Below are 22,008 nucleotides of genomic sequence, written 5' to 3' on the forward strand. Positions count from 1 at the left end.
GGTTCATGCTGCAGGCGATCGCAGGACTCATGTAGAAAAGATGTGATCACCTTGCACTTCCCATTTTCAATCATAGGACATCATTATAAAGGTGTGTGGATACCTAGATATGGCCAGCTACAGCAAGCTGTGGTCTGTCCACAGTGCAGTTAAGTGTACTGTGTAATGCTACATAGAAACAGGATGCCCAAAGACTTTATTCAGGGTATTTCCCCTGTGTAGCTCAAACCCAGACTCAAGTGTGTGCTGCAGGTAAACAGTATGGACAGCTCATGAGCAGAACACTAGGCAACTCTTAGAAATGGTCTGAAAGACCAGGGAAAATTTGATGTTGTGAATCGAGAGCTGGGAGCCAGAAGGAGGTGATCAGCCTTCACCTAAGTCAATGCATCAGGAATCAGTGGGCTGGCTGGAAATGAGCTCTCTCACACCTACAGCTTCCCACCTAGAGCTCTCTGATCCTACCAGTAGAGTTGTGGGGCTTTTGTTGTAAAGCTACACATTGCACATCTGCTCAGAGGCTATTTAGAGAAGTGTAGACTTCTTATCAGGAAAACTTTCCTGACATATACTATCTCTTAGAACAGCTTTGATGTGTGCAAAAATTTATTCTCTATTTAGCGTAAGTGAAAGCACTGAGATAGTCAATCACATGTAAAAACTTTTCCTCTGTCAGTTACTAAGCATCAGATCTAGAAATGGTGAAAATAATAGCATTTTGGGTGTCATTAATCTAAGGCATAATGGTGCCTTTAACAGCTAAATGAACACTGTAGCTCAGGTGATTCAGGTATCTTTGCATATAATCATGCTTTCAAATAAATTACAAAGTTCAATCTACTATGTATTCATTTTGAGATGTCCCAGAAGTGTGTAAACTACAGTTATCGCAGTTGCCTTGTATTTACAAGCTGTAAGATTTATTTAGTAGGAACTCTTCAAATGGGAATAGGCTGGTCTTGAGTTATGAATTGCTAAACCCATCCATCTATTGCATTACTACACAAAATCACTCTTTAAATGCATGGAGGAAGTATACCACTATTGCAAAAGTGTTACAATGTCTCTCTTTTGACACACCAAGAAAACAGCAAGGAAATAAATTTAAAGCATTAGGCAGTATTAAGAGTTTTCAGAGTAAGCCAACCAAATGAAAACCCATAATCAAAATAATAATTATCAGGGGAATGCATTTGCTTTCAAAGTAATCATGGAAAGTAAAGCACAGAATATGCCTTAAGTAATAAAAAATGGTGATTTCTGTTCAGAGTTAAAAAGAAAGTCTAGCACTTGAGAATATAAGTGCTTTGTACATGATCAGTTCTTGATGGATTTTCTGAGAAATGGGCCTTTGTGTACTGTATGTAAAAAAAAGAGGAAAAGTTGAAGCTGTTATGTGATGAATGCATCCAAAGGTGTGATGGAGCTGGGATTGGGTTACTGAAGCTAGGAAGATACCTGTCTTTCTCTTCATTTTAAAATTATTACAGCGTAGGGATAGGTTGAAGTAATATTCTGTGAAATAGTAAGACTTTCTACGCTGTGGAAAGATATTTGGGAAGTTCCAGAAAAGTTAATGTATGATTTCTGATGTAAATAGTTTGTACTTTTTTAAAAAATTAAACTAGCAGATAATTTCTTTCATATATTCTTTTTATTTCTGAGGTAGTTAAAGAAATTTAATGCCAGGGAAAGAATTTCAGCATGTCTTTTCATATTTGTTATTCAAATTATCTTATGCCTCCTGACTTCATAGTATATTTTGCCTGCCATAGCTTTGTTCTTTCTATTCAGTCTCAGCCACATGGGTTTTTAATTTCCAGAGCATACCTCTAAGTTTAGACTAATCTTGTCATTTTGCCATTTGATCGTGTTAATTTTTTTAACGGCTTCCATGCAGCATATATGAACATCAGTTACACTGAGTTTCATTGCTATGGATTTATGTGATTTTGATGGTGGACATGTACAATGAATCTAGTTCTTCTTTTTAGCTGCACTAATTCTGGGCTCTTCAGTCTTCATGAGCTGCACTGGACTTAACTTTGGTTGATGGGGGTCAAATCTATCTTGCAGTAGGGTTGAATCATACTTGCAAAATCATAAAAAACATGTAATGGAATAAGTATATTTTGCTTTCATCAGATACAATATCCCGAATTTTATCCCTCTACATAGTATTCATACTAAAAGCAGCTGACCCATTTTGAATAATTCCAGTTTGTATGCTCTGAAGAAGTTGTAGATTGGAAAAGGCCTTGTGTTATATCTGCATATAAATAGCTGCATTTTCCAGTAGCTGATATGATTCACTTCATTTGCCTTCTTCAGCGAAAGTAATAGCTCTTTCCTTTCCCTGTTTTCCTTTTTCAGAAGTAACAGTTTATTCAATGAGGTCGTGCAGATGAACTTTGAAATAGCCAGTTTCAGCAGCCTTTCTGGAACGCAGCCCATCACCTGGCAGGTGGAATATCCTCGGAAGGGGACAACAGACATAACCTTGTCTGAAATCTTCATCTGCCAGAAGGATCTTGTTGGAATAGTTCCATTGGCGATGGTAAGAAACTGTTTCAGCATGTTGCTCCATCCGATCTGTATGTGGTCTGAGAAAACGTATACCAGGCCTCAGACAGACTTGCAAAGGAGTGCTCTCTGCCCTGCCTCCCCATTTTATAGCTGTATAGGACTACTTGCTAAAATCGTGCCCTCATTTAATGGTCTGTACACATCACAAGATTTCAGTTCTTATAAACTTACCACAGAGAAAAGGGATGCTGCCACTTTAAAAATCTCTCTCAGACTTTAAATCCTGAATTTCTGTCATGCATGGTTCCCTCCAGGCTACCAGCTGGTAACACAAAGCCAAGTAGATTTACCTTCCCATTTCTAATTGCCATTACATGGCTTGAACTCACAAGCTGTAGAGCAACTTTAGAGGGCCTCGAGCACCTTCTGCTAAAGCCTAAGTTGCTTGGTCCTTAGTAGGCTGAGGCTGATACTAATTTTGCTGGCTGTTTCCCTAATAGTATAAGAACCTGTTGTTTCAAAGAAGAAACAGAAAAAAAAATAATAGCCTCAAGAATATATTTAAGAAAAATGAAATATGGACTTTCATGTGGAAAAATGCCTTGGGTTAAAATCTACTTGCCCAGTGAAGATACGATTACTTCGCAAAGCAAGGCTGAGACAGTGGGAGCACTGAGACTTAGGCGTTAGGGCCCCCTCCTATGAGTTAGGGCCTCCTGCTCTTCCCCGCTTCCACACACCACCACCCCCCCCCCTTAACAACCTAGGATTAAATTCCTGCTCTGAGTCAAGCAAACAAGAAGTTTCACTGGAGTCTCCAACATCTCAGGTGCACTGGTTTTAGGTAGGCATTTTATTTTCTGTGGGATTTAGGTATGTGCTGAGAACTTTTTTCCATGCTCACAGGTGAAGTAGGCACTGAGCATTTATTTTGGAAGTCCTGCTGATCCTCAGGAAAGGGAGAAGCGCAAAGATGCCAGCTACCTAGAACAGGACCAAGTGGCAATTAATAGAGGAACTGCACATGCTACCATTAGTCAGTGTTAGAGCTCAGGATTTGGAAGAAGAGTTAGACATATCCATCCCATTTGTGAATTTTGCCTCTCCTGTGCATAATCTTGGTTGTGAAATTCTGGCAGTCTTTTCTTTGAACAGTGTTCAGTGGTTTGAAGCAGATAATTAGATAAGTATTATTTCCTGGAAGTCCTAGTCTTCAATATATTCTTCCCCTTTGAAGAGTAAAACTGCTGCTCATATCAAATGAGGTCATGCCCACCAATTTCCCCGAAGTCTGTTAAGTCAGCAGAAAGCCTGTGCTACATTCCAGATCTGAGAGGGAAATAATTGTCCTCATTACCTGTGGAGTTGAACAGAGTATACGTATTTGAGCATCTGTCCTCTAAAGACTCAAGAACGTGCATAAGGAAGGCTTTTGTGGTCAGATTTTATTTTGAAATAGATACCATCCAGTAGATGATAGACATCTGTCTACTGGCAGACTTAACATCTTGTTGTTCGTTTCTAGAAAGAATTAATCAGTTGCTTCTCTGTATTCCATATCTGAGGGAATCGAGGGTTCTTTTTAATCTCTCATGTCAGGGTCTAATGGCTTTGCGCTTGCATAGAAGGCTCAAGATTTACTTGCAGACTTGTGTCTATTCTAGATTAAAATTCATCTACCTACAAGGGTTCCTTTAAGAACTGGAGTTCTAAATGAATGAATTTATATAAATCATATAAGGTGAGATTCTTTATTCCCAACAGATGTACCATTAGCACTCTGGGTTGTGCAAAGGGTTCAAACAATGAAATCATTAAACCTTTCTCTTTGCAAAGCTTTCTTGTGTTTGTTTATCTCATTTCTGTACCTTGTGATAACACTTGGCTGGAGCCAAAATATACTGTGTTAACAGAATCCAGTTGGATGGGATACCAATGCAAAATTGGCTTTGCTAGCATGATGTTAGTAGATAAAGGGAATTTTCAGAGTTTTCTGTTAGTTAACTCTGCATATCAAGCCAGGATGCTTTCTTCATTTAGGCATTAATCTCTAGTTGAGCTGATTACCTGGCACTTCTCCTGTTCAGAAACAAGAGTCACGCTGAAAAGAGAGAGGGTGATACTGTATCTGCTGAGAAGTTGGACCATGCTCTTTATCTCAACTACACAGTGTAAAGCAACAGCGCATTACTGTGCACAGAAATTAGATCTTGATGTTTATCAGGAAGTGTGTTTCATAACCCTCTAGATGGTAAAGTAGATTTTGTTGATTTAAGCATGGAGTGTTCCTACAGCAAAACTGCTAACATCAAAAGTAAAATCTGTCATTCAGAATTCTTACAAGTGGCCAAAAAAAGGGAAAGAAGGAGCTGCCCAAAGATACTGTACTGGATTAGGATGTAGGATCTGACTGAGTCTCTGCTATTGGTCTGATGGACATCCTAATCAGTCTTTTGAGAATGAAACCAGCAAACTTTTGCTTGGTTTGAGTATAACATAAAGGTTGTCTCTGACTCACAGAGTAAAGCATGTATCGTGAGCCATTCCAAACTTACGAAGGAAGAAAGATCTCATATCTTTTATAGCCCTATGCCCGATTGCATTACAAAGAAATAGTAAGATGAAGAACAAGTGGGTCTTCAAAAGGTTAGTGCAATTGTTGCTACAGTATTTTGGAATGAAAGAGATTAAAGAATTGACATTGTCAGTAAGAACTGAACCTGGAATTTTAGAAGAGGCTACGCTCTTGGATCAGTGGAGCAAGTGGTAGGATACAGCTGCTGAAAAATCAATGGAAATTCATCATACAGTCAAAAGAGAGGCTTTTAGTAGAATCCATACTCTGTGTGCCTAACTACTGCACTAAATAGTGTATACAAGTAAGAAACAGCAACACAGTGATGCTGCTACGGTGAAATAAAAGAAGCAAGAGATATCAAAAGTACTGGGCTCAGAATAAGTGTAATAACTTTTTCCCAGAAAAAATAAGATGTAAATTTTCCTAAGAAGTTAATCAATCTGAGTAATTTTGGAGGACATTTCACCCTTCAAGGTATTTAGAGAGAAAAATGTATGTTATAACTGGTTCTGTTGCTTTCTAACTCTCACATACAAGAATTTTAGTTAAGTAAGTACTGTGAGGAGTGATGCATCAAAAATAGATCCTAGTCAGACATATGCAGTACTCTCACTACCAAACTCTTGAGTATGACACTTGGTGCAAACATCCACTCAATATATCTTTCATGCAGGCTGTATGAGATTCTATATGTCTCACTCAAAGTATGAGATTAAATATATATGTTATATTTCCATCATTGAATAGCATTAACTAACTGAGGCAAGATTTGTAAAGAGGTAATGTCATTTGTGAGACTGTCTGATAGAGATGGAGAAAGATAGATGCTCTTTCGGGCACACAATCCCTCCTTCAGATCTCTTGACTCAAATCACAACAGCTGCAAAATACTACAGCTACAGAAACTGGGGATTGTAAAATTCATCAAGTAGGAGAGTTAAATAAGAAAATGAAAAGATTTCTTAAGGCAAAACAGAAAATATATCCCACTGTCTGCTGACAGGAAAAATCTACCCTAAAGATTTAATCTTCCAGTAGAGAAAATCTACTGTCTGAGTTGTGCCCTGTTCTGGCCTTTTTTATTTCATGTTACCTGTTGCAGGATCAATTAGGAAAGTGCTTTCATAGGAGCTTAATTAATTATCTGCTAAGCTGCTTTTGGAAACCTTCTCAATTAATCACAAGTAACCTCAGAACTTGCCAATTAAGGTGTACAAGGTTGCTTAACTTACTTTCCACATTTTCCTCAAACTCCTGTCATGAGCAAATGTAGCCAACTATATTGATTTTGCCACTTGACTAGATTAAAAAACAAACCCCAAATTGTTCACATTTGGAGCATGCACACACAGACAAATTGCACTGAAGAAGTCTGTATGTTTGTGTTCAACCCAAGACCATGTTTTAGGAAATTTATCAGGAGATTTGTTGTCATGCTTTAAATGGATAATACGTATTTTAGTACTATTATATTTTGCTTTGGGATAGAACAAGGTGGAAGACCTGTGTGTAAGTTCATTGTTTGATGCCGGTAAGGCACATTAATATTAAAGGACTCCTTCATGGGACAAAGATGGGGAATCAATGGTTTAATATTTATGCTAGACCATCTGGGTTCCTGTATATGGAACTGAAGTAGTAGTCCTTCAACAGCAGGATAAACTCCCTCTGAATTAGTTTATCTCTTACTGTGACTTGCATGAAATCCAGGTATTTAAAGTGCTGAAGCATAAACCCAATGTCAGGAGTCTGTTCTGAGAGTTCTAGTCTGAATTTACTCCAGAAGACATTGGTCACCATGGGAAGCCATGCAACTTGCTCATCCATCCATATTTCTCTTTAAGATAATACTAATTTTCAGTGGGTCTTTCAGGTTTCATTCATCAGGCTCGATAATCCATTGATAACTGCTTACGAGCAAATCGAAGTTGGAATGGCTCTCAGGCATTTCTTAAAGGCGGTTGCTGCTGTTTCACGCCTCGTGCTCAGAAGCTCGTCTTTTCTCCCCAGCTATAGCAATGGGCCTAATAAAAGATATAATCTGTCTCTACACATCCTGCCTTTCTACTGATGTAAACTGCATCTTTTCCTTGCATAATAGCATCCTGTGAACTGCTGGTTAATCCAAGTTCAGAGTTTTTATGTAGAGTACCCTGGTAAACCCATCAATAATGTGTAGCTGAGATTCTCCTTGGCTTCTCGTTAGGCACAATTCCACACATACTTTTTGCTTAGTGGCAAGTTATTTAATTAGGAAGTGCTTGGTTTGCATGTAACTTTCTTTACATTCAGAACTCAATGTATTGACAGTTCTGCTGCAGAAGTGAATGGACATCTAAGATGCAGAGCTGTGACTCAGCCAAAACAACTTTGTGACATTTTGATGTATGCTTGTTAACTTGCTTTCCATTAGAACACAGATGATCAAAAGTTTAGCTCCCAAAGCAATGTTTGTTTTATACACACATTTATGTATGCCAGTCCCTAAGGTAAAGATTTTTTTAAGATATTTCATTGTAATGAAATCCCTGTAATACCATTTTAAAATACGGACCTAAATAAACAGAGTTTTCATCCCTGCACAGTCTGTGACTTCACACTGTAAAGCTCTATCTGTTTCAAGGTCACAGAAGTGCAGAATTCTCACTCCTGTTAATCTTTCAGTCTTGAATGAAGCAGGGGGGGCAACAGGCGCTGAGGAGCTTTCCAGAAGATAAAATCTGAGGCTATATAAATGCATCCATTTCCTGATTTGCTTATCACAAACAAACAAACAGGTAATCTACATATCAAACTTTTCAGCTGACAGGTGTTGTCTCAGATTAATTTAATTATGAATCATCTCAAATAAACACTGTGAGTTGAAGTCAATTTATTTGATATAAAACTATCCTATTACTATTAGTAATACTAACTGAGACAACTTAAATCAACTGTGAAGCCCTAAATAATACTATGAAGTCAAGAGTTTTTACAGTTACAAGACTGAGTGCTCTCCATGAAAGACCAGAGTTACAATCTTCTGATGTTAAAGGAGAAGCAGTAACCACGATCACTTATATGCCTACAATTTCCATCATGGCAGGTTACAATTGTTTAAACAAGTATAGCATTCCTTCCTTTAGATTTATGGTGGATATAATTTTACTAAAGATTGTGTCATTGCTCTATATTTGTACCAGATGAACTCAGGAGCCTGCATACCTGCTTATAAATTGGCTGTGTCACATAGTGCGTTGAGCTGTGACTAGCAATGCGTATCGATTAATCTTATCTGTTAAGAATTGGCTTTTTTGTTGTCTGCCCATCAGGAAACAAAAGCAAAAAAAGGATGAACTGTTGTTCATTGATCTTAAATTGGTCAGAAGATGCAGTCTACATAAAGAATTCAAAATGGCTCAATTTAAGTCTTTTTAAGTCACAGTCATCATTTCTACAACCCCTGCACTTTTGCCTCTAGCTTCTGTTTTCCTTTTCTTTACTACAGTCACATTCAGTCCTACCTTTTGCAGGAAATGAGAATGGATCAATAGGGCTATCTCAGCTGGCTGGAATTAATTTTGCCATTGGATCGAGTTGTATGTCATTTTCTATGCAGCACAACAGTATGTATAATTTCCTCTTCCAGCATCCCTCATATCTGACAATGCTATTGAATGGATTACTTTGGGATTTTTAAAATGCTGAGAAGAGATGGGGTCAGCTAGCTTCCAGATTTTTAAAGATCTCTGTCATATAGAGAACATCTGGTTTTTGCTAATTTTCCTGCCTGTAGTAGAGAGATATTAATATGAGGCTTAATATATATGCTTCTCAGCCTTAACGGGAGAGAAATCCTGCAAACCAAATGAAAAATTGCAGAACAATGAGAATGTACAGTGAGACAGTCAGCGACTTAATTATTGGATGCTTGGTGTTGTGGTAATACCTAAATGCTCCCCTTGAAGAGGAGTGTCTCACAACACTAAGTGCTGCACAGACAAATGACAGACAAGTCAGAAACCTCTGGAAAATTCTCAGTCTGCAAGCCAAGTTGACGAAAGTAAAGGTGTTGTTCAAGGTTGGTTGAAACTGAGCTCCCTGAATGGGAAAGGAGGGACAGCGCAGCTGACGCTGGGACATAGGATCCCGCTTTTGTCGTAATGTAGCAGGCATTGGGATTCGAGATCCCCCAGCCAGTCATGCTTGATGCTGATCACTTGTGCATATTAGAAGAGTACTGTTGTGGGCTCTTTCTGCTGACAACATGGCACAGTGCAGGGCTGCACGGAGATAGCCAGGTGCTCCTATGCTGATTCTCAGCATTGCAAGTTAGCCTGAGTCAAGTCCACACTCTGCTGCAGATAATTTTGGTATTGGTTCATGGCAATGCCTTGTGTAATGTGTGAAGTCTGGAGATTCTTTTGTTCTTGTGATTTATTGGACAGGATTTTGGGAGTGCTTTAAGTATTGCTTCAGGTTTGTGATACTGCTCCATCAAAAGAAGACATCTTAAATAGCAGTTTATATTTGAAGTGACAGCTGATTACAATTCTGAATGTTTAATATAACCACAAAGGCAATTTCACAGCTGCCGCACACATGTGAGCAGAGACCATGCAGAGCCATAATAGTAAACCAGCAGAAAGTAAGCTCTGGACCCAGATGATAGTGCTTGAGAAGGACATCCCAGGGCTGTGTATTTTGATGCTGTAGCTGCTAAGGACTGTATTTACCCTGGGTGCTCTCCCCTGCTGCCTTCACTGCCAGATCAGATGGAGGAGGGCAGAGAAGCCCTGATTCTCAGCAGGAGCAGGAGACCAATTTCAGAGGCTGATACTCTGCCAAAGTTTACAGCTGAAACAGAAGTGGAATTTAAAGGCAGAGAAGTTACTGATTTGTAAGACTGTAGCTTGTGTTAAGCAGTTCAGACTTCGACCAGAGTTCATCTATGGCCAATGATGGGAGGCAAAAGCTATGCCTGATTCTGAATCTCCTGCAGCACTGCACTTCTGCTGTGAAGGATTTGGAAGAAACGTAAAGGGAGATGGAAGAACATTGCACAACTTTGTTCATGAGGTACTAGCAGAGCTGGAAGGGGAATTGAACTCAGCAGACTCGATTGCTAGATTATGCCCTCTTCTATGGAAGTTAATATACTAGTTTTCCTCTAAACTAGTGCGCTCTCATTAGCTTTAGCTAACGATCTGTTGTCTTTACCTAACTGATAAATACAAGTCCAGGCACTGCCCAAACTTACTCCAGACAAACAAACCTTTGTGGTTTGCCTTAGAGAGTAAATGGCCTCCACCTTCTCATGCTGTCACTTAAAAGAGAGACAGGCTGAACGGTGTCTGCCAGAGCAGACCATGTATGTTTGCAAACACAGCAGTTGCTCAGCCAGCTTGAGCATTAAGTGGGTTAGCTGTGACCCATACTGAAAAACAGAACAATTTCTTAATTGGCAGCTTCTAATGATTATTTTGATATGTAAAGAGAGTTTTAATATTTCTGGGGAATACCTCGTTCTTCACAAGCAGATGAAATACTCATCTAGCAGAATTATGAATTGCTTAGGCTGGACTCTAATTAATGAGGTCCTGAGGTGGTCCAGCTTGGACAGTGAAACTATCTAGACAACAAGGAGGTGCTTTACTGTAGTGTAAGATAATGAGTGAGCATGGGGAAAAAAAATCACCAGGACTTTTATAAGCTTCAGTGTTATAATGACCTACCCCAAGCATTAAAAAACCCAGCAACTTTTCACCTTCAGTTTGCTATTAGATGCATGTTTGCCTTACGCTGCTTTCAGTTTGCAGTTCATTATCCAGCCAGACTCTCATCACTGAGGGTGTTTGTCATGGAATTCATTAGGAATCTGTACTTCAAACTCAGTTGTTCTGCTTGAGGGAGATAAAAGACTAAAACCTAGAACAGGGTTCAGTACTGTCCTGGGGAGAAAGCTAGGACCGTGCTTCTGGCTCTTTTTGCCTGCGTAGCAGCTGCTATAAAGACATGGGGAGCAGCGGTGGGAATGGGATTTGATCTATTCATAATCCCAGTATCAAAAGGGTACCAAGACCACACCAAAGCTTGTGCTACTAACAAAACCTACTTTGCCAAGCTAGAGGGCCTGTATGCAAAGGTCTTTCTGCAACGCCCCAGCTCTCCAGATTGATGCACATATGCTAAATGAATTAACAGACCAAAACTACACTGTGGCAGTGGCCCCATTGCTGTGGTGTGTGCTTTAGACCATAGTTAAACTGCAGGGCCTGGCAATGTAAATCGGAACAGACAGTGAACCTATCAAGATTGTTCTTCCCCTCAGAAACAAATCATGCCTAATATTTAAAGCACCAGCACCATAGCATGAGCATCAGCAAACCAGCACGCTGGGGTGAGAGAGGGAATTTCAGCAAGCAAATGGAAACAAAAGTAACACTGACATTAATTTTAATCAGGTCCTAGTCATCTGATTTGTCCTCTGTATTTTTTTCTCTAGCAAAGCTGATTGTCTTTCTGCAAGATTTGTTACCTCACAAACCAGTAATATAGGCTGTAATGATGTAATTTATTGCTGCAATTTGCTTTTGGAAATCCTCTATTAGTGAAAAATAGCAACAGCACAGTTTTATTAATTACAGTGGTTGAATATTGAATGCTGACTGTCACTATCAGGATTAGTGACTGTGTTGTACTCTGCTCTCCAAGGCCCTATAGGACGAGAGCTGTGCATGTTTTGGAGGTTGTGAAATGAGTATTTTGATTAAACTAAGTGTAAAAAAAATAATTCAAGTTCACTGGGGAGTTTGAGAAAATGATAGAGGGAAACGTTAGCCTGTAAATTCAGTATTGAAAAACACACCAGTATGTTACTGCACCACATAATGTGCTTACGTATAGTATGGTTCTGCAGCATAGCCCATTTATCTATACCTCTACCCCCAAACTACTTCTGACAGTTCAAACCTTCAGGTTCATTATTGAATTTTACTCTCAATATGCCATTCCAGGGAGAACGACTTTATCTCTTATTTTCTTTTTTTTCTTTAATGTGGAAATTTTTTGCCTCGGCATAACACTTTTATTTTCATCTGCGTAAACCAGATTTTACCAGGATGTAGCTGGGGAAAGAGCATGTGGACAAAATCACCTTGTGCGATCGAAAGGTGAATTCTCTTCCTTTTGTGTTCTGAAACAGTGCACAATTGAGTGAGATCCAAAAGGCTTGCTATAACCTCTTTGTGATCTTGAGTTCTCATTTTGGAGAGCTAACAGAAGGTAGAAGGCCTCCTGCTGCATATATTATGTCAGCAGCAGAAACCAAAGTGATCAGTCTAAGACCTGGATGTACTTTGGAATCATTTTGTATAGGGTACTACGTGCCCGTGTGCCAATACCAAGTTTTTATATGGCTTGAAGCTTCGATTGAGCCGGCAGAGAAGACTATGTTTTAGATTCTGGATGTGGGACAAAATGTCAATTGCAAGCATTGAAAAGCAGTGACTAACAGTGGAGCTGCCAGCTGGCATGAGGTATCCTGCGGCATATGTTTTAAGAATGCCTGGAAGCTTCAGGAGTGAGCTTCGTGTGGTAATAAATAAGTCATTCGAGACTTAGCAATTCCTCCTCGCTGCTCTTACCTCATTCAAATTATGGACTACTCATTGAGCACTGAGAGACTTCAATATGCAAAAACAGGAATTCTCTGATGGACTGCGAGCCGCATGTCTGGAGTTAGCTTCTGCCTCTTTGGGATCTTTGGCAACACTCAGGTCCACAGCAGTTTATTCATCTTTAAAATGGACACAGTAGTTAATATTTCCTATGTTACCACGTAAGTATTTGGCTTACAGGATCATTCTGTACTACTGATTCTTTATAAAGGAAAATCCTCTACTTAAACATGAATGCCAGTCTCCCCTACTCAATACTGGCAATGTTGTTCTGGTCATGAAGAGTAAAAATATAAGTGAAGCAAGGTCTGTGGCTAGAGGGAATGTCTTTTATTAGGCCATTCAATAGAGTTAGAAAAAACAGCCAAGCTTTCAAGCACATAGATCCTTTTTCAAGCCTCTTTCAGTGTTGTAAGTTGCTGTGAGATGCTCAGATAAAGATAATGATCACTGTGGTTGCTCCAGGTTATACTAACAAATAAAATATTGCTTTAAACAAATGGATTTGATCCCTTTGTCGTTCATATCACTGACTTACACAATGATCATAGCAACGTATTTCAAGGATGCTTTTCTAGCCATGAACCTCTAGCCAGCATGATCTTGCAAAGCAACCCCTGAAGGTAAAACATGTTTTTGCTTGAGTAAGGAGAAAATAATTGCATCTGTGATTATACATACTTTATATATTTAATTTGCCTCCTTCTACATATATGCTGGGTTTAGTTCCTATATATTATAAGGCCTACCAGTCTGTTAGACATGTGTCTGATCAATAATTTAATTTTCCTGTCTCACTCTCATCTTTTTAACGGTAGTAAGTTTCTGATGTCTGTACAGTATCTGCTGTCATTAATGCAGTAATCTTGTTCCTGCCCTCTGTGTGTTTTGCTTATGTGGACCTGCTATGAAGTCAGTGAAATCAATAAACTATTTGAAAAGGAAAAACAATCTAGAGGCAAGGATAGGAAATAACAATGACGATTTTCTGCATTTTTATTACTACTTTTTCATAGCAGTTTTGTAAGAATCTCTGTTGTGTCTTTTTTACAGATTTTGCTTATTGAAAATTAAAAACTGTACAGCCGAAATGAGAAAAGAGCAAGTTTCTCCTCTTGCTGATTTCAAAATAGACTAAATTAAATTGAAATAATTTATCAGAAGCTGCCTGCTTCACTTCCATTGTGGTTTAAATAGAGTTCCGACATCCGCAAACTTGAGTCAAGTGCTCGTGTGTGCTCCACAGCCCAAAATTGAGGACCTTAAGGAACTTATAGAAGATGAATACTGCCTATTAGAAGGAGAAAGTAACTCATTAATAATCCATGACATATTAATCTACACAAATAAAACAAGTTCACAACCCTCCACAGCGGCCATAAAAATCATCTATGTATCATACAGTACCCCAGTTACTTAAAACAAGAAATTGTCCTTGAGACTTAATCCTTAAAGTCCATAAAGCTTTTAAAATTGTTTCACCCCAGCTGTAGAGCGCATGCCACCCCACACTGTGATCAGTACTGTGCCGTTCCCTTGAAACAATTAGGCTAGATACGATTTAACCTTGATTTTCCAAACTGAACAGTTTATTCATCACCAGTGTGGCTTGTAGCACTATATAAAACTTGGTTCATATTCAGTAGAATCTGGGGGCTCCACCTGAAATTCCAGGAGTGAGTTATAGTAGGCACCCTATTTTCATTGACTGTAATAGAGTTTCTACTTCCACTGTAAACAAATGGATTAAGGGCAGTAGCCCCTCTGTAAATGGGGAGCTGAAGCACAAAGACAACTGATTGGAAAGTTAACTAGCATAAGTTAATTCAAGGAGAAGAAAGAAGGAGGTGATCCAGGTCCTACACATAGGTGTCTAATACCATTAAAGATGTGGCAGAGTCTGAGCCATCCATCCAGGACTACCAGGCATGACACAGGACATACAGGAGACTGGTGGCCTTATGGAGGAGCATCTGGAGGCCAGGCATGATACCGAAGAGCATGTAAATGGCACTCTGTTCTTAAGCACTTCAGTCTTTTCCCAGAGCTGCAAATTGTGAATTGGATCTGTTGTGAAGCACATCTCCAAACATGCCATCTTTTTTTTGTCTGTAACTATGTGGATATCTTCAGTGTATAGTTAGTTTATCAAACTATACTTCTTGGCAGCTTTTCCTGCTACTGCTGAACAACACAGCACTACAAACTGCAGCAAATAAAAAGTGTACATAAGTATTTGTAAACATCAGAAGCCCACTGTAAGGCTTTTTTAAGCTCTTCCTGAGTCCCATCATACAGAAACCATGTTAAGATTACTATCATTGCTGCCAAGCATGACTTTGTGCTACTGTTGTACTCCATGTCTGTGCAGGCTCCAGCCATGTCAGTGATGCTGCTGGTTTCATATTGACCACAGTGAACATCTGCAACATGTTAAGGGATAAACTCTCAACAACAAAATTATCACTGTGGTCCAGATCATCACTAAGTGGTGGAAAACCCCTTGTATCTGCCATATCTTATTAGCGTAACAGCCAAATAAATCAATCAGTTTTATCTGAGGAGTAGGGCCCCAATCCTTCAGGTGGAAGTCAGCGGAGGTTTATAGGAGTGCTTGGGTCTGTCTGAAGGAAAGCACATTACAGAGGACTCTTGAAGGTTTACTCCATAATGCTTGATATAATGGACCTCGGCTTTAGTGAAGCCACTGGCAAAATCACTGTTGATTTCAGTGGGGTCAGGTTTTAAAAAATTATGTTTGCAAAATATTTACAGTAAGAAATATCTGGGATAGAAATGTGTTATATATAAAATGAAAAGTACTGTCTCTGCCTATAATCAAGTATGTGGCTTCTATTAACAAGGAATGCCTCATAATCTTGTTTCCATTATAGTTGTGTATGTATTTGTGTGCATATAGATTACTCACATATATACATGTAGTGTGTAATTGTGTGTGCATCCATGCATGTGTCCTAATAAGCTTGTATATTTTCAATCTGCAACTGTCTATTGATTACAGCTATTACAGCAATATTATTATAGATATATAGCCAACTATATAACAGGGCTGCAGGTTTAATTGAAATGAACATGGGAAGAATTTCAAATTGCTAATGAAAATTGCCTTTTTACTACCAGCTATATTCCCACAGTCGTCACAGACTGGAGACATCACCAGAACTGTGGTGGTTCTGCTTAATGGTGGAGCAAGCCCAATTTAACTGGGGGTCCATTTCCAAATAACTTCCTCAGACTCATGAAAAAGGAAAGTAAATGACTGACAGATCTTGAGCCCAGAAAATGCCCTTAAATTGACAGATTTCACATATTAGTCTTTTCTGCAACAGAAGAGAACTGTAAGCCATGAAATTATTTCAGCAAGAAAATATTATATAGCTCCATCCATGGCTGCTTAAGCATCCATGAACTATTCCATTATAAGATCACCAGGTGGCTATTGCCTTTCTCTCCCATTCAGGCTTTACCAATATTCCCACTCCCATCTGTGATAAACTTAATAGGACCATTCAGCAATGGAGAAAACATGAGAGGTGTTCATCATAGCTGAAGGCTTTCTCAGACAATTATTCCTTAGACGTTTGAGTAAATGAAAAGCTATTTTTGTGATTAGAAAGGATAGAATGTGTTGCAGTTTCTGAGGCCATTTTATTGGCATAGCTTTTGGTATCTGTAACAAATATTTATCCTTTCCTGGGGATGTTGTAAGTAGCTACAGTCACTGAACTAATGCTCTTAATATGTTTCTCTCCACTCTATTTTCCAAGCACGTGGCTACTCTTCTAAGAGTGCTTGTTAGGTAAAAAATTACATATATGAGTATATGTTTTAGATGTTGTCATATGTCTACTATAGATGAAATATGTATAATTTATGCACTACATAAATGTATAAAAACATAAGTTTTCAAGAGAACTTAGGACAGTTTATTGCTTGTATTCATCAGGTGTAAGTGTATTCATAAGTATCTGTAAGTATACTTACATCCTTAAGTAGCAATGCTCTGAAACAATAACAGCGATGGTTCTCAAGTATGTCGGTCTCAGAATAAGGGCTTTTAACCTGTCACTTCACAGCTTTTCATCTGTTTGCATTTTCTATGCTCAAAATAACCAATAATGATGCTGGAGTTGGAATATCTCAGGTAATCGCTCACAATTCAGCCCATAACTACAATTTTTTCTCTCTAGATAATGTGTTTCCTATGTAAGTGCTTTCATTTCTAAGTCAATTTAGCAAAATACTGAAAGTGAGGAATGAAATTTCAAAAAAGGAGCAGGTAGTTTCCTGTGTTACACATATGCATCTTCTAAAAAATCAGGTTTTTTGTTTCATTTATGTCTAAGTATAGAGAAATAAAATGTGGGCTTCTGCTTGCCATCTTCTCCAGTCACCTTTATGTCCTTATTCTATATTTTAAGTGGTTATAGAAAGATGAAGTGTGGGCTTCTGCTTCCCATCTCCTGCAGTTGTCCTTAAAACTTTTTCTATGTTTTAAGTGGTTCCAGAATTGTTTCCTTTGAAGTCGTTTTCAGTTACAGACTCTTCCTCCACACAGCAGGAAATACCATCTTTCTTTGAAAATACATATTTGCCACTGGATCCTGACATGTCTGTTCTAGGCAACAGGAAATAGAGACAGCTCTAGCATAATACTTGTGTTTTAGTGAGCTCTACCTAATTGAATTTAGTGTCACAGCTTCTAGAAAACAGAGGCCCCCAGCCAGAGGCTCAGTCACTGTTGATACACATTGATTATGATAGACACTTAAAAAAAGACAAATGATGCACATTTGCAGCTTTTAAGGTGGTAAAGGAAGACATAATCAAGCATGAAAATGTTCAGTTGATTTTATTTCATGTCCTTATTAATTTGCATTTTGCATCACCTAGGGGGTTAGATTATCTAATGAGATCATCTTGTCAGAGTAATTTAGGGTGGTAGGGAAGGTTTGAAGTTATTTCTTGAGGACTTGATTCATTGAAAAAAAAGGGGATGAATGCAAGTGTAATACATTGTCATGTGTGAGCTAAGCATGTTACTCTGCCTGACTCAAGCAGGGTAACAGTTCTTGTGACAGGTGGAAGGAAGGAGTTTTGGAGACTGTACTCATTGTCTGCAGTCTTGGGGGAATCTGTCTGACATCTCTTTCCTTGCAGAAGGTTTGCTGGTTGTTGCTGCTGTAGGGAATGCCTCTCCCAACATACTTCGTAATTAGTTTGGTCCCTCATGATTTAGCTATGTGCATCTTGTAAGTTCCTCCAAGGATGCAGGTTCCCTAGGGAGTCAGCAATCATTGTTTTAATGGAACCCATGCTGTCTGTGGGAAAAGGACCATACATTTCTCTTCCACCTTACTTTATGCTAGGTAAATACAGGTTTTAAGATAAAATAAAACAAAGGCTTTGTATATAAAAAAAAATAAAAAGCTGTAAGGGATCAAATCAAGACCCATTTAGCCAAAGTGTTATTTGGGGGTCCATAATTTATAAATAAAAGTAATTTGATTTTTTGTTTTGTTTTGATATAACATTGGGGTTATATATTTCCCCAAATATTTTTGGAAAATAAAACGGAAAGAAAACTAGAACACTTCAATATTTTTGGAGTATTTTATTCAGCAAGAAAACCAAACCCAAACTGTATCAGATGGTGTGGGAATGACTTTTCTCTTTCCTATATCTGTTTAGAAAACAACAAGAATTAGTTATTCACCAAGATGTGCTGAGAATCAGTTGATCTGGTTGCTTTTTTTTCCTCCTTGGTGTAGAAACAGTCTCTTATTATAGTCACTGCTCAGCATATTGACATCCAGCTATTATGTGGAGCCAGAATGGGGTTACTTTTATACAAATAATCAATACAAGTAGCATTGATATTCAGGCAGTGGAACTTTACTGGTAGAAATATTAATGGAAGCACTTGGATCCTGATTCCACAAGGGAGAGGAAATAAGATTTCTTGGTTACTCTCAGTGCCTGTGGCAAACTATTACAGCTCCAAAATCAAGTTTTGAATTGCTATTGTGAACCGCATATGATAAACTTAGTATAACAAATACAGTAAAGTAAATACCTCTGAAACAAATTTGTTAAAAGAAATCTGAATTTGATTCTCAGTTGTTCAGAAGTGGAAGAAGTGATAGGACCTTCAGAGGCATTAAACTTTTCTGAACCTACTGGCTAATAAGGTTTCTTCATTCCACCAAATTTCAAACATGTTGGAAATGGAGAGACAGAGACTGGTTATCCCTCTTCAGCAGATCACAGAAAACTACCTTGTCTGCTAGTATAATTGCTGTTTCCATAAGCTCTGAAGAAAGGGCATTCATTAGCCCGCAGCTTGAAGCAAAATATTTCTTACTGTCCTTTTTGGAGGATTCATCCTTATTATAAAACAGGCTGTATCTATTACTCGTTTTTCTGCTAGCCAGAATACTGTTTACGGACTTTACAATTGGGAAGTTTATGCTGGTAAGATTTTACTTTTTTATTCAAAATTACAAGCAATAAGAAGTGAGATCCTGTTGTCATAATAATCTGGGTAGAGTCCAGACCTCTGTACCTGACCTTAAGTCTATGTGGCCTTCATACTGATACACAGATCTGAGTAATGGCTTTATAACATTCTTCCATCATTTTACGTCACTAACTGTAAACAGAACAAAGCAATTAAAGGCATGGTTAATTGTGTTCAGTTGCTCCAGTTTCTTCTTACTTTTTAAAAGAGATGCTCACTTTTGAGTGATGATAGAATTACATTTAGCAATACAGCCAGCATCTGCTAAATCAAAGTAATCATTGGCTATGTTCCCTTTTGCACGTTTGGATGCTAGCAGGGTAGACTCACTGCAAGGAAAGTGTGGATTAGTCATCCAAGAATCCAAAGATATTTTTCTGCATCCCTATCTGTTAATATGTTCTACATTCCCCTTTTCTGCAGAGCATAATTTATCAGGACTCAAAAATTCCACTAGCAGAGTATTTGAAAACTGTACAAGCAGGGAATAAAATGGAACGGTTTGTTGCTAATGTAGGGGACCAGTAGTTAAGATTTATCTCAATATGGAGACTAAACAGAGACAAGATCATTGATTAAAAAGGCATTGCATTTGCAGAACACTGAGTTCCCATTTTGAAAAGACACTTAGATCTTTGTCATAAATTACATGGTTCACAAAAACAACAGGGAAGAGTGTACTGGGCCCAAGACATTCCCATCCCAGCTGAGTGCCATTTGCTTCCTCTCCTTCTGGCCCCAGGAATCTGCCACTGTTTTCCTTCCAGTGGTCCAGCCCCAGGAGAAATGGGTGAGGGACCCTAGCCTAGCCTGTGCACTCATGGACTTTACCTGTGTACCGATGGTGGTCAAAGCTACTCTTCTGGGAGGTGAGAAATATGAGTCTGAATCCCTTTCTTATGTCCCTGTTTCCACACTGCCTCCACTTACCTTCTTTAAGACTCCTGGAGACGCACAGACATCATGTTGATCAAGGTCTTCAAGCAAATGTTGGACAGAACAATGCCAACATGCACCTTTGGGTCTTTCCATGGGTGATGCTTTATCTGTGTTTGACTTCTGCATTATTTGTTCTCCAGGGCAGGTATGGTCCTTAATTTTTGTGCCATGTACGTTGTTGGCCATTTAACAAAGATTTAATAAAGAGAAGATACCTCACAGTGTTGTCATGTGTCAAAAAGAATTAGCATCCAAAAGAAACTTTGAGATCCTTTGTTCTACTATGCTTGTCAAAAACAAATTGCAGAAATGGCAACTTTTATTGAATAAGTCTGTTTCTTCTGTAGATTTTGAGTGGCCTTATTTTTCACCACTCTTAATTTGTTCATTAGTTCACATTTTCCTTGGCAGTATGGACCTTAGAGTCATGGAGTAACCTGGATTCCATCTGGATCCATGTTTGAATACAGACAGATACTAGTAAGTAAGCAAGTTGTCACCCTTTGTGTTTACTGCTTGAGGGCATTACCCCATTTCTTTTGCAATGTGAGATTACTCATGAAGTAAAAGTCCTCATGTTACAAACTGATGAATGAAGCAGAGCAGGATTTACATGTGATGGGCCAATAGCATTGGAATGAAGGCAAAGAAAAGAGGAACCCAAAACCTGACCAACAAAATTTGCCCTTCCCCACTGCCTGCCATGGAGTGAATCTGCCTCAGGGAGGTCCTTAATCATGCAAACTCTTTGGTCTGTAGAAACACTCCTGTCCTTCTGAGGTGTGTGCTAAGAATTTAGAAACAGAATGTCAGCTTCTTTCCCTTCTTGTATATGCTGTCTGTGAATGTGGAGTGTCAGTGAATCCAGTTGGCAGAAAGCACAATGTATACTTTACTTTTAATCATAGGATTATGTAGATAAAGAGTCTGCTGCCTAACAATGTTATTTCCTTAATCTGCTGTAATCTTAGTAGTATTAATAACTCAAATCTACAACCATTGTGTTACCAGACTCACAAATCAGCATAACAATTGTCTGCAGTGCAGTACAGCTCTGTTCATCACTCTAACTAGGATGCCCTGGAAACTTGTGATTCATAACTTAGTGCTCATCAGTAGACTATTTATGGTGTTTACAACTGGCATATGTGGAGTTTACTTTATACGTCCCACATCTCCATCTTCTTCTCTTGTGAATGTGTTGCCAGGGTGTCACTGTTCATCAAGGGCAATGGGTTGAACAATAGTTGGAAGCACAGTACAGCTCCTGGAGCTCTCCTGCATAGGCATTGTCTCCACCGATTCAAGTGCTGTCAACAGCATACAAGCATGCTGCTTCTGTCCTTTTTCCATAAGACAAATAGTGTTTTGATTTTTAAGGTAGACAGTGCCCAACTGCCTCTTTTCCACAAACTTTTTCCAGAAGCTTTCCTTGTAAATTAAAACATAATTGGCATTTCTGTGTCACACCTTCAGGTCTACAGCATACGTTTGTTACTCATGAGGTAGTGTGTTTGTGTGAGGGAGAAATTTTAATGCTAAGCTATGATTAACATCATTCTATGGGATTCCACTTACAGAGTTTTCAGCCTGTAAACAGGACCATTCTCATGACCTCAGGCTCCCATGGATTTCTCTTGATAACACCATCTAATCGGATTTAGAGTTTAATTAAACAGCTGTCACTTTGCTTCCTCATTCTGCTGCAATTTAATGTTGAATTAGTTCCTAAATTAGTCAAGGCTGAATGCTTGCCTTCTTACAGT

At 38.7% G+C, this 22,008-nt stretch overlaps 1 protein-coding gene across 1 annotated transcript in view; it reads left to right on the plus strand.

Annotated features, from left to right (window-relative positions):
* The window catches only part of TMEM132C (transmembrane protein 132C), a 223,156-nt gene that overhangs the window by 163,493 nt on the left and 37,655 nt on the right, over window positions 1–22,008 (plus strand). The window contains exon 4 of the mRNA XM_075041447.1: window positions 2,374–2,557. Coding sequence (XP_074897548.1) covers window positions 2,374–2,557 — 184 coding nt within the window. The remainder of the gene's footprint in view (window positions 1–2,373; window positions 2,558–22,008) is intronic.

Source organism: Buteo buteo, chromosome 11 (genome assembly GCF_964188355.1).
Source record: "Buteo buteo chromosome 11, bButBut1.hap1.1, whole genome shotgun sequence".
NCBI lineage: Eukaryota > Metazoa > Chordata > Aves > Accipitriformes > Accipitridae > Buteo > Buteo buteo.